Below are 12,325 nucleotides of genomic sequence, written 5' to 3'. Positions count from 1 at the left end.
ATTTCAATTCCAGGATTCCGCGAGACGTCCTTCCTCTACGCGCTGACAGCAGCGGGTGTGGCCCACGCAATCGCCCGCGCTTGCGCCCAAGGTCGCCTTCTCTCCTGCGGTTGTGATCAGCTGGGATACAGGGCCTCCCACGACCAACGAGGGCGTTTACGTAACAAATGGGAATGGAGCGGATGCTCCCACAACTTGGCGTATGGGATCGACTTCTCGAAGAAGTTCCTGGACGTACGAGATCAAGTAGATGATTTGCAGTCGAAGATGAACGTTCATAATAATAATGCAGGAAGATTGGTGAGTCGTGCTTACGTATATTTTTTATAAAACAGGGGCAAAGTGGCAGAAGGACCTTCTGATGGTTAGTGATACCCACAGTTCTTGGATTCAATGCCAGATCGCTCTCTAGTGCGTTGCTGGCCTTTTAAAATACTGACGTATGTATATACTACGCCGGTCTATTGTAACGTCTCTGAATATCTAACTCAGAAGACGTTATTCATTTACTAATTTAAAATTAAATTCTGTATAAAATATTTTTATACCCTATACGCCTATATACACGAGGATATATTTGTAAAACATTTTATCTTGTATTATGCTACGGCGTAGGATCTTACTTTTCTTATAGACGAATAAAAACCTACATTTTTCAACCCCGAGTCATGAGATTGACTTAATGAGTTGGCGTTTGATGTTTGAGCCAAAAGACTGAACTATTCGAATACTCTCCAATATTCACTTTACACGCAATAACGTGAGGGTGAATATCAAATTAACGTCTAATTGGAAATAACAATTAAAATTAATTTTATCCGATTTAAATCTTTTTCTGCACAAATTATTTTTTTGTTTATTTTATGTGTTATGTCAACATTGGGCACATTTCAAAATTTGAAGTTGAAAGTTTTCTAAGATTAAAAAATGAGGAAAAAGGAATTTGCATTCGTATAATAAACGCAAATAAACTTTAGAATTTGTGTTAAGTAAATTACTAATTCCTAAATGGCTAGCAACACGGGCCTTCTGGCGGTGTCAGGTACCTTCTGCATATTCTTAAAAAACACGGCGACAAGCTCCAATCCAAAATCCAAATCCATAATTGTTTCCAATGCGGTAATCCACATCAAACAGGTGGAATCGACCGTTGGGTGGTCTCAATTACGCCTGTGCTATAAAATATAATATTCATTACATAATCGATTTTTATTACTATTAAGCTTATCAGTATCATATTCTGCTCGAAAGAAATATTAATGAGTAAAATTTAACCTACAGTTAAAGGTAAATTGCTTTCGTGTGTTCGTCGAAGTTTTTTACATATTTCATTGCTTCTCTGTAAATAAGGGCTCTGTTAGGGCACGTTTTTGAATAATAAATATACATTTCCTAGTAATGTAGCCGCGCCTTATTAGTTACAGAAATGTAAGTTGTAATGTAGAAGATGTAAAGAATAAAAATCATAATTGCAGAAGTTTTGTACTCAAAAACTTTAGTTTAGCTGACTGACGGACAGGCAAAGCGTTTGGCTAATAAACAGATTGATTTCATCACTGCCTAGCTGAGCCAAGGTAGTTCTTGACTACTTCATCTTTTAGTGCCTCTGCATTAGTGGAGGTTGGCCATCAGTCTTTTAAAGCATGTCTTGTCCTGAGCCAAATGTAGCAACTCCTACACAGTTGCAATACCCCTCCACTCCAAAGTTTCGAAGCCATGATTTCTTCGTCTACCAAACACCCTTTACCTTTATTTAATTGTCGTGACTACACTAGACTATTAATAATAATATATAATCTATGGCATACATTGAATGAACAAATATTTTTGTTGCGCGACCTAAAGCTGGGTTAATCATAAATAACCTTAATATTTAAATTCAACCTCACATGAACATCTAATAAAAAACATAGCCCGTGGCTTAACTCCGCTAAATCATTAAGTACAGTCGCGCACACGTGCCTGCCACATAAACATATCACTTACTGATTTGTTATTGTCCGTCTAATAATCCACAGCTAAAATACCTAGTAATAATTTAATAAGCTTCTGAATAATAAACATGTCAATGTTGCTTTGCCGGTATAAAATCTAACACGATTAGATAATGTACACTTATGACGCATATAAATGACAAGACAATAAGATTTTTAATCTGACGTCTTGTCAAATGGCATTTATGATTTTGATCGCGTCTGTATCTTTTTTATTTAATATTGTATAGGTATAAATTATTTAATTTGTGATTCGTTTATAGTGGTTAATTATATAGTAGACGCCTAATTTATATCGTGGCTTCGACCGGCGGCTGCTAGTGACATTTATAGTGAGATAATTGCATCTAAACTGCCATTTAATTTTAATAATATAGGAAGAAGTTTATTTGTTACTGCCGGTGGTAAAGCTGTCAAATTGTGAGTATTTAAGTTTTGTTCACGACAATAACCTATTAACGAAAGTATGATTATTTTTTCATTTGTTTATTATGTAGTTAGCTGGTAGGGCAAGTCTTAGCAAGAACGTAATTGTAATCTTTATGGTAGCGTATACCCGGATATCCTGAACGAAGGCGGAATCATCGATTCGGGTTTAATTGGTATAAACAAACCTACTCAGAAAGTAACCCATGATTTAAAAAAAACCTTTTCTTTGAAAAGTGAAGTCTATATTGACGAATAAACAATTCGCAATAATTAAAAATCGTTTTTAAGAAGCAACTCTGTTAACAGCTAACATTGTAAACTAGACCTGTATTTAATTATTTATTTATTTATTTATTTTGTATGTGTATGAGAGAAGAGAGCGCATGGAGCTCCAACTCCACATTTAACCACAAATAACAGTAGCGACTCTATAACTATCAGTAGCGATTGCGATACCAACCCAAAATGTTAAGTTTTTGTACGAAACAAGTTCGGAACCAGGAAAGTTTTTTTTTATAGAACAGGGGGCAAGCGTGCAGGAGGCTCACCTGATGTTAAGTGATACCGCCGCCCGTGGACACTTTCAATGCCAGAGGGCTCGCGAGTGCGTTGCGGGCCTTTTAAGAATTGGTACGCTCTTTTCTTGAAGGACCCTAAGTCGAATTGATTCGGAAATACTTCATTTTCTTTTCATTTAAATACAATATCTTAATGAACGTTAAAAGTTAACTTTGTTACTAATTATGCATGCGCGAAGTAATTTTTTTAAACAGACACATAAACATAAATTAACATAATTAATGTTGTCGATTATAACGCTGTCTTGACCAGTAGCAAAAACCTTTATTGCATAAATTAAAATAAACACATAGTAAAATTTGACAGTTTATAGCCTACCACTGTGGCCTAAGTAATTAAGTTACAAAGTTGCATTTATGATCATTGATCAATAAATTAAAGAATTCTACTTTTACAGATAAAAGTTTTTTTTTTCCGATTTTAACAGAAAAGGGCGATATCTACATTATTAAGCATTTTTTTTTATAAAACATATTTCTTCAAATTAAAAAAATCTGGCACCTACATTCTGCTTTTCTAATTTAAGATTAAACATAATATTTTATTTATACGATTTTACATATTTTTTACGTATTTATTCCACAAACTCTTAGGAAAATTAATAGGTAGATTACTGTAAATATTACTATGTTATTGTAATACTGAAGGATATAATATATTGTCTACTTAGAGCATGTACTACTTATTTAAAATCATTTTAGTTTACGTACAGTTTTAAATTAATTAGTTAATGACAAATAAGGGCTTTTTTTCATTTCATTCCTTCTATCCTCATTAAGGGAAATCTTATTCAAAATTCTGTTCGCCAAATGCATTAGAAAATAATTTAAGAATACAGAAAATTACATAACTTCAAAGTAAGATATAATTATTGAACCGACAAAAAAGATTAATACATTTTCAATAAGTAAAACATGCAATAAAAATTTAATCATCACCGACCTATCAAGAATGAAATTAGCTACAAATATGTATCACAGACGGTGGTCCGACCCCACACTTGACTATTGTTCGCCCTCTAATATTTTGTTCTGTGGGGATATAATTAACAGCCTCCCATGAGATCTCAGTTAGACACGCTCGCCGTAATAACCCGCGATGATATTTATATTAATGTCAAAATAAAGTCAAACGCAAATACACCGATGTGTATCGTATGTGATCTTTGTGTTCAACCAAGTTTTAGTCCGACTAAAATATCAGCCTAACAGATCTCAAATTTTAAAATGTTGACTATTTTTTTTTGTCAAAATTCTATGATAATATAGTTATAAAAAAACATAGACGTGGAAACGATGAACAGTTTTCGATTGCTTATTTGTCAAACAACCTGACAGCTGTCTTTTAAGCCGCTTAAGAACACTCAGGAACTCTGAGGTCGTACGTTCAAACCCTGTGCAAAAATGTTTTTTTTTTCCTATTGGAGGTAAACTTATATCTTTACCTTGTTTCTCCATGTTTACGTCAACAAGACATATATGTATTTTTCAGTCTTTAAACCAATTGAAATCAATTGAAACCTTCCTTTAATACATCTAAATTTACATAACTTTTACACATTTAAAGAAAAACACTTTTTTAACGGATTATAGATATGTATTATTATATTTAAACTTATAATTATTTGTACATAATTTTAAATTTAAACCGACGTTTCGCGTGCTTTACAGCGTGCGTGGTCACGGTGACTGAAGACAAAGGTGTTAAATGTCAAAAAGTATTACAGCTGCAGAAAATGTTGTGTTATCTGTATTTATTTCCCCGGAGTTGGTATCGACTAAAAGATGTAGGGTTTTTGCAGAAATTGAAAAATGGAGGACACCGTGAGCAATTTCTGCAAAAACCCTACATCTTTTAGTCGATACCAACTCCGGGGAAATAAATACAGATAACACAACATTTTCTGCAGCTGTAATACTTTTTGACATTTAACACCTTTGTCTTCAGTCACCGTGACCACGCACGCTGTAAAGCACGCGAAACGTCGGTTTAAATTTAAAATTATGTACAAATAATTATAAGTTTAAATATAATAATACATATCTATAATCCGTTAAAAAAGTGTTTTTCTTTATACATCTAAATTGCTAACGTCAAAATAACTATGGATTTAGGCTTTACTTAACAGAGAAAAATATTTAGTTAAATCGAATTAAATCATAATTTATAAAACTTCTTCAATGCGACACTATCAATTAAAAAAATAAAGTATTGCACATTTAGTATTAAGTGTGTTTTATTTAAGTTAATAAGTTTTCTTTAATTAGTTATTGTTCGATTTCGAATCTTTTAATAGATGTTATATAACTAAAAAAATATATTTTGAATTTATAAGAAAGATAATGTAAGCCATGAGTCAAGTTGGCTTTATGATTAATACATTTCGGTGTAAAGGCGGCCATGCTTCCACAGCGGGACTATAAAAGATGTTGCATTTCAACCCACCACAATTAGGCACCGCATTGGAGAGCCGAGGTGATAATTATGTTACAAAAAATCTATTCGATGAGTTAATATTTTGTTATTTCGATATTAGCCAGTTTAGATTTGATTTTAATTATACACTTTTATACACTCATGATAAAACGATAAATTGCTGTCTAAGTGTGGTTTCCTTAATTTAATTTGTTTAAGCTGTCTTTAGCTGGTATATTTTGTTATCTTTGTAGAATAGTTTGATACGCTATCAAAAACAGACCAAAGCTTAGATCATTAATTTATGTTTCCCAGTGCCAGATTTACCAGCAGACAGTAGGTTGGAGCAAATTTTTAGGCTGGCAAATTTGGGAACTCATTTCTTGCTACGTCATAAAAATGAAAAAGATTTCTGCATGACGGTTTTTGCATGTTTTTCAAACTGAAGTCTGCAACAAATTTTGCCCAAGCCCTAAATATGGATCAACTTAACATAGGCTAGTAGTATTTCATAGCTATTACAGATTAGTGTAACTTGTGAAATTGTTTATGCTAGTAAAAATAATGAATAAACAATAAGAATAAACCTAGTGATTCATAGAAGTAGAGTCTAAAATATGTAATGATTTTTAACTTGAATTATTAATCCGTTAACTAAACTTATTATTTTAGAAAATAATTGTATTAGCTTGTAATTAATCACTAAAATCCTTAAATTTATTTAATAGTTTTGTGTCCCTCTTTGCCGCTTATTTTTTTATGATATCTCAAACAGAGGCAGAAGTTCCTTGTAACAATTTCTTAGTTCTAGTATAAAGACTTGTTACAATAAATGTTTGATTACCTTCATTATTTGAAAATGTAGTCGTGATAATGTTTTCTATAGAAACTGGCATGTTGCAGTATTCCCGACTTTATTATTTTCAACGTATTTCATTTATTTCAATAATAAGCGGTGATATGGCAAACTCAAGGCAGTTTTTTCCGTGTACCACCACTGAGGAAACAGGAACTGAAGTATTTCCGAAATAATTCAAACTAACAAACAATAAAAAATATCTTTATTCATATAGGCAAACAAGTCTTATGAACGTCAAAAAAATAAAAATTAATTGTGAATTGAAGTGAAAAACTGGCAATAAACTCTCCGCCACTCTTTTGATCGACAAGTTTTTTTACACAACGTTTGTAAGGAGCTGCAACCATTACACCATGTTCCATATGACATCTCGACTTGGTCCTTCAATAAAAGAGTGTACCAATTCTTAAAAAACCGGCAACGCATTTGTGAGTCCACGGACAGTTGTATAATTTAACATCAGATGAGCCTCCAGCACGTTTGTTGTTCTATAAAAAAACATATGGATGTGTATCGGAATTCTTGTTTAAGAATAGAAGCGAACATTAAGGTCACAGAGAAAGAATTTAATTCTATTATCTGTAGGCTTATGCCATGTTCGTATTACGTGATCGAACCGACACGGTGTAAATAAGATTTCAAACACTTTTTATTAAATTAAAATAAGTATGAAATAAACGTTAGGTGTTAGACGAATAAAATAGTATTTAAAATATATTTACTTAATTCTACGTGAATTATTTCTTATACGTTCAAAAGAAGTCCTCTTAGAGGCATTGTGCAACTAAAATATTATCTGGTGATAAAACTTTATATAAAAATGTAAAATTTGCCTAATTACCAACATTAATTTGCTAAAACATCGATCACGATCGAGCCCAATACATAATGGTTTTCATTTCGTTCATTCAAAAAGGTTTAGGATGAAATAAAAAAAAAATACCGAATTTACTTTTCATTCTAATTTACAATGAAACAATTATTTGAACGCCTATTTTAATGTAAAATTTACATAATTTACCTAATTACCTACATTAATTTGCTAATAGATCGATCACGATCGAGGGCGCTCAAACATAACCATGGTTTTCTTTTCGTTCATTCAAAAGGGTTTAGGATGAAAATAACAAAAAAATATACCGAATTTACTTTCCATTCCAATTTACAATGAAACAATTATGTGAACGCCTATTTTACATATGTATATACTCTTTCCAATTAATATATCTTTGTACTAAAGTTCATCAATTAAAGTTTACATTATAGTTGAGTCATGAAATTGATAGAGCCGCGATTCGAATGGAGAATTCCATACCTCAAATGGTGGTGTGTGCGGTTAAGTAATGCTTAATTTGTCCGTCAGATTAGTCTTGGTCATCTTAAACCTATTAGCGTTACTCAGACTTAATCGCTTGCTAGATTACGATTCATGATATTGGCTGATGCTAAATTGTTGTATGCTCATTTTATCGATAGACTAGACCACGATTAGTTAAGTTAAGCGGCACTTGCTGTGGTGAATGTCTTGATGGTTTGGATGGATTTTGATAAACGTTACAATGATTTTTAAATCATCCTTATATTTTGGAATTTATATTGCAAAATTTGATTCATAATATTGGCTGATGCTAAATTTTTGCATGCTCATTTATTACCACGATTAGTTAAGCGACACTTTCTGTGGTGAAGATCTTGATGGGTTACCGTTATTGGTTTGAATGTATCAGGGATTAATATTCTGACTGATTTTTAAATCATCATGCTATTTTGCAATATAAATAAGAACTTAATAACTTAACCGACTCCAAAATAGAGAACCTTGAGACAAAGTCACCTCCACGATAAAGACGCGTCAAACAAAATTACATACTTCGAGCGTTTTTAATTGGCCTATTGTATTTAATGGTGGGTTCTCGTACTATAATTATTTGTCTAGTTTTTGCTACCATGTACCAGTTCTTAATGACATCATATTTACTCTTCAAAATACCATTATTTTAAGTACATCCATCGGCACTGTATAAACACTTAATACAGGCTAATGATTTAATTTCAAGTACCTGATGACATGTTATTGAGTTTATATTTAGTGATTTTAATTTGCATTTATTCTTTTCTCGTAATAAATACCCATGGGGTGATATCATGTGGGATGGTTGCATATCTCCACTTTATATCTATGTATGTATTGTATGTATTTGTATGAGATCGTGTTAACTATATACATACATACATTATGTAATATGATAGTTTATGTAAAATATTTGTACTTATGTCCTTACTGTTTCGTCATAATATTAGGTAATATAAACTTATTGTCAGTTTATATATTTTATGATTGAATTATTTTTATTCATTTGAGCCTTAAAGGCACATTATATATGAAATCTCATCACTTTGAAGTTTATACAAATTAAGTAAACGTTTGCAAAGTCAATAGTTACTTATATTATAAAGAAAGGAATAGAGACAGAACGAATTATATAATTATTTTATTCCTTTTAAGATTATTCCATGTTTAAATAAACCGCGATCCACCACAAAATGTAAAGCCATAAATCAATACAGTATACAATTAGCCGCTCCGAAGCCAGCTAAAGTGTAGAAAGTGGCATTATTGAAACTATTGATAGGGTCGAACGCGCCGGCCTCCGGGGCCATATTAACCCGCCGTATTTCACAAACAGCCCGCCGAGGTGAGAACATAATAAGCGGTTCGACTCCATTTTTAATATTCCACCTTCATTATGTCGTATTACAAACGTCTTGGGTGGCGAATTCTATCGCGAACTGTCTTAATTCCACGCCATTAAGGCACCGGGATGGAAGGGCGGGCCTTGCGCCGATTTATTTGAATTTTTGTACGGCTTCAATTTGGGAAATTATTTCGCTTGCGGCGCTCGCGAAATTAAGACGTCAGCGTGATTGCAGTGAGGCGTTTAATTATGTAAATGTTATGAGCTAGGTGGGTGGTGCGGGTAATTGTGCCAAGATGTGGTCACGTCCAGATTTATGATTCAGGCCTTTGAAAAATTACTGAGCGATGCAATATATCGGTATGAATGCGAATGGACATTGTATGAGATGATGTTATTAAGAACAGCACAGCGGTATTAAAAATAATATATTATATATACTCTGTGACTTTCGTTTAAAAGGAAAGATTTTAATATTACTATAGCCATGTAGTGTATATGGAATATGCATTATACAAAGAAATATTTGCCATCGCTTTTTTTAATTGCGATTAACATCTTTAGTATATTTATTGGCTAAGCCCGCCAGAGACACTGTCTTTATTTTTAAATATTATAATAATTTTGATAAAAATAATTGATAAATATTAATTTTGATAAGTTTAACGTTATTTTTTGATTTGCATTTTATTCTGGCGTTTCAGATCCTTGCATCGCACATGGAGGTGAGGTGTAAGTGCCACGGATTATCTGGAAGCTGCCAGCTTCGAACTTGTTGGAGAGCCACTCCCGATTTCAGAGTCGTCGCGACTACCATAAAAAAACAATATCGTAAAGTATGTCAAAGTAAATCCACAAATAATAAATAAATTAGTAAATTGGATTTAAAATAGGTTTTTTTTTCAATGTTGTACATATTTTACAGGCTCTAATGGTAGCACAAGAAGGTCTCAACAATGGCGTATCTGTGCTGCGAGGCAGACCTCGCGGCAGAAGGAAGAGTAGAGCTAGACCAGCACCAAAGACAAGTTTACTGTTCTTTGAAAAGTAAGAGATTAACGGGCATAATAAAACTGTTCATCGTCTATATCTAAGAGTCCAGTATACCACAGAATAAAAGAGATCCAAATAGAGCTCGTTTTACTTATTCTATAATTCGTAGCAGTTATTATATCTTAAATATATTTTTCATGCAAAACCCAGACGCCAAAATAATAGAAATATTTTTTTAGGAATTCACTTTCTCGGTAAATACATTACATCTATACATTTTTACCCTACGTATAGAAATGAAAATAAATATGTATAAAATTAAATTGATACTTGATGATTTTTATATTGATACAATAACAATTAAAAGTATCTAGGAGTAGGTTTTCTAAGGTTTTGATTATTATTAAAATAATAAGATAATTTAAATTTTTAAATATGAAATAAAATAAATACTAATAACAAATATTTATAGATCTCCGAGCTTCTGCGAGGCGGATCCCAAGTTCGACTCACCAGGAACCTCGGGGCGGGTGTGTCGCATCGGAAGGACCTCTAGGACGGGCTCCTGTGATCTCCTCTGTTGCGGGAGAGGTCACGATCTTATTCGGAAGTCAAGCGTTAAGCCTTGCAACTGCACGTTCCATTGGTGTTGTAAAGTCGATTGTCAAAAGTGTAAAGACGATAGGTGGATCGCTGTATGTAAATAGGAGCTGTAACATTTCGAGCAAACTGCTCTAATTCTCTAAAAATCTCTCGAAAGATTTTCGACACTAGGTCATGCGTTCAAAGCTACTTTTAATGGAATACATGTAAAAGAAACCATCATGCAGAGAAACACTAATGTAAGGAGGAGAAATAATTTTAATTTAATTCAAATTTTAATTGCGCTCTTAATGCGTGTAATTGATTTAGTTTAACTGGAATGCACAAATACACGGAATAATTAGTTTTTAAATAAATTGTGGAATAATTATGATTTAGAAAAAAATATATAAAAATTATCATAATTCATTAGGCTAACTTAAAATAGAACGGTTTAAATTAAAATAACATAAACACGTCTTTACAATTATTTTCATTTATATATATAAATATAGCTTTAACATAGTAACTATTATCAGTATTAAATGTAGACTATTATAACATTCCGTCTTGTAAATATTAATTCCATATTCTGTGTAATATTTAATATTTATTATAGTTCTAACTAATGCATTTTGTATCAAAAGTTCAAATAAACATGGTAAACTTACTTGTTTTTTTTTTTAATAATCCAAAATATCTATCAATTGTCAGTATTGCTATTGTATCTGTGCAGGGTTGTATACCTAGATACAATGCCGTTTAATTTTAATGTGAATTAGAATTAAAGATTGGAAGTAAATTTAGTTACTAATTATAGAAATCGACCTTTGTCTATGGCTAGTCCTATGTTTCTAACTCGCAAAATTTAAGCAAAATAAGCCTCCATTTAACTACAAAATGAACTAAAATACCTTCGCTCTGCACTTATAAGAAGTGCCTATCGTTCACTAATCTATCACTTCAGATTATGTGAAGCGGAAACACAAACAAACATGACAGATCAGTGATGTAATATTTTTGACAGCTCAATGGACATATTGTTACTGACAATACTTCAATTGTGTTCGCCCTTTGAAAATTTTTACAAAGATGTTAATTCGGATCGTAACGGTGATTTTAAGAGATCGATTATGCCTATAAGTACTTGAAGTTACGTTAAATATGCCGCAACAGGATGCAAACTAAAACGTTTTGTTTGTAATAATTGATTATAAATTATTTATAATTTTCTTTACATTGCAAACTAAGAGTTGTTAGAAAGGATTGTCATCCAGTTCCAGTGTTAAATGTATTTTAATGTAGTAATTGCTTCCGCATGCGATTTGCATTCCTCAAGTCTTTGGTTCGAACCCCGGCTGTGCACCAATGATCTATTTCTCTATGTGCACTTTTAACACTCACTCGTACCGGGAAGGAATACATCGTGAGAAAAATTGCCTTAAATTTCGTCGAAGTGTGTCAGACACAAAAAGCTAATCCCCACTTGCCTATTAGAAATTAGAAAACAAATGATCACGAAACAGATAATTTGAGAAGTTTAAGTCGAATTGGTACCGAACGAAATACTTCAGCAGCTGGTTCCACATAGTGCGTGTGTTCGGCAAAACCTACCATAAAAACGCTCAGTTGTGGAACGGCGAACAGCGGATGGAATTTCGTATTCAGCCTTGATGTCCGATAATGAAACTGGAATGAATAAATTTTCTTTTTTATTTTCGCTCAATGGAAATTCTGTTATCGCATAGCTATGTGTATGCGCAATCGTAATTCACAGT

The 12,325-nt window shown here is 32.5% G+C and overlaps 1 protein-coding gene across 1 annotated transcript in view; it reads left to right on the top strand.

Moving 5' to 3' along the window:
• The window catches only part of LOC110994218 (protein Wnt-10a), a 28,128-nt gene extending 17,018 nt beyond the window's left edge, over positions 1–11,110 (top strand). Inside the window, exons 3-6 of the mRNA XM_022260754.2 lie at positions 14–300; positions 9,677–9,808; positions 9,898–10,019; positions 10,438–11,110. Coding sequence (XP_022116446.2) covers positions 14–300; positions 9,677–9,808; positions 9,898–10,019; positions 10,438–10,672 — 776 coding nt within the window. The 3' untranslated portion in view covers positions 10,673–11,110. The remainder of the gene's footprint in view (positions 1–13; positions 301–9,676; positions 9,809–9,897; positions 10,020–10,437) is intronic.
• The last annotated feature ends 1,215 nt before the right edge of the window (positions 11,111–12,325 follow it).

Source organism: Pieris rapae, chromosome 10, assembly GCF_905147795.1.
Source record: "Pieris rapae chromosome 10, ilPieRapa1.1, whole genome shotgun sequence".
Taxonomy (NCBI): domain Eukaryota; kingdom Metazoa; phylum Arthropoda; class Insecta; order Lepidoptera; family Pieridae; genus Pieris; species Pieris rapae.
This window is presented reverse-complemented; position numbering and strand designations above follow the sequence as displayed.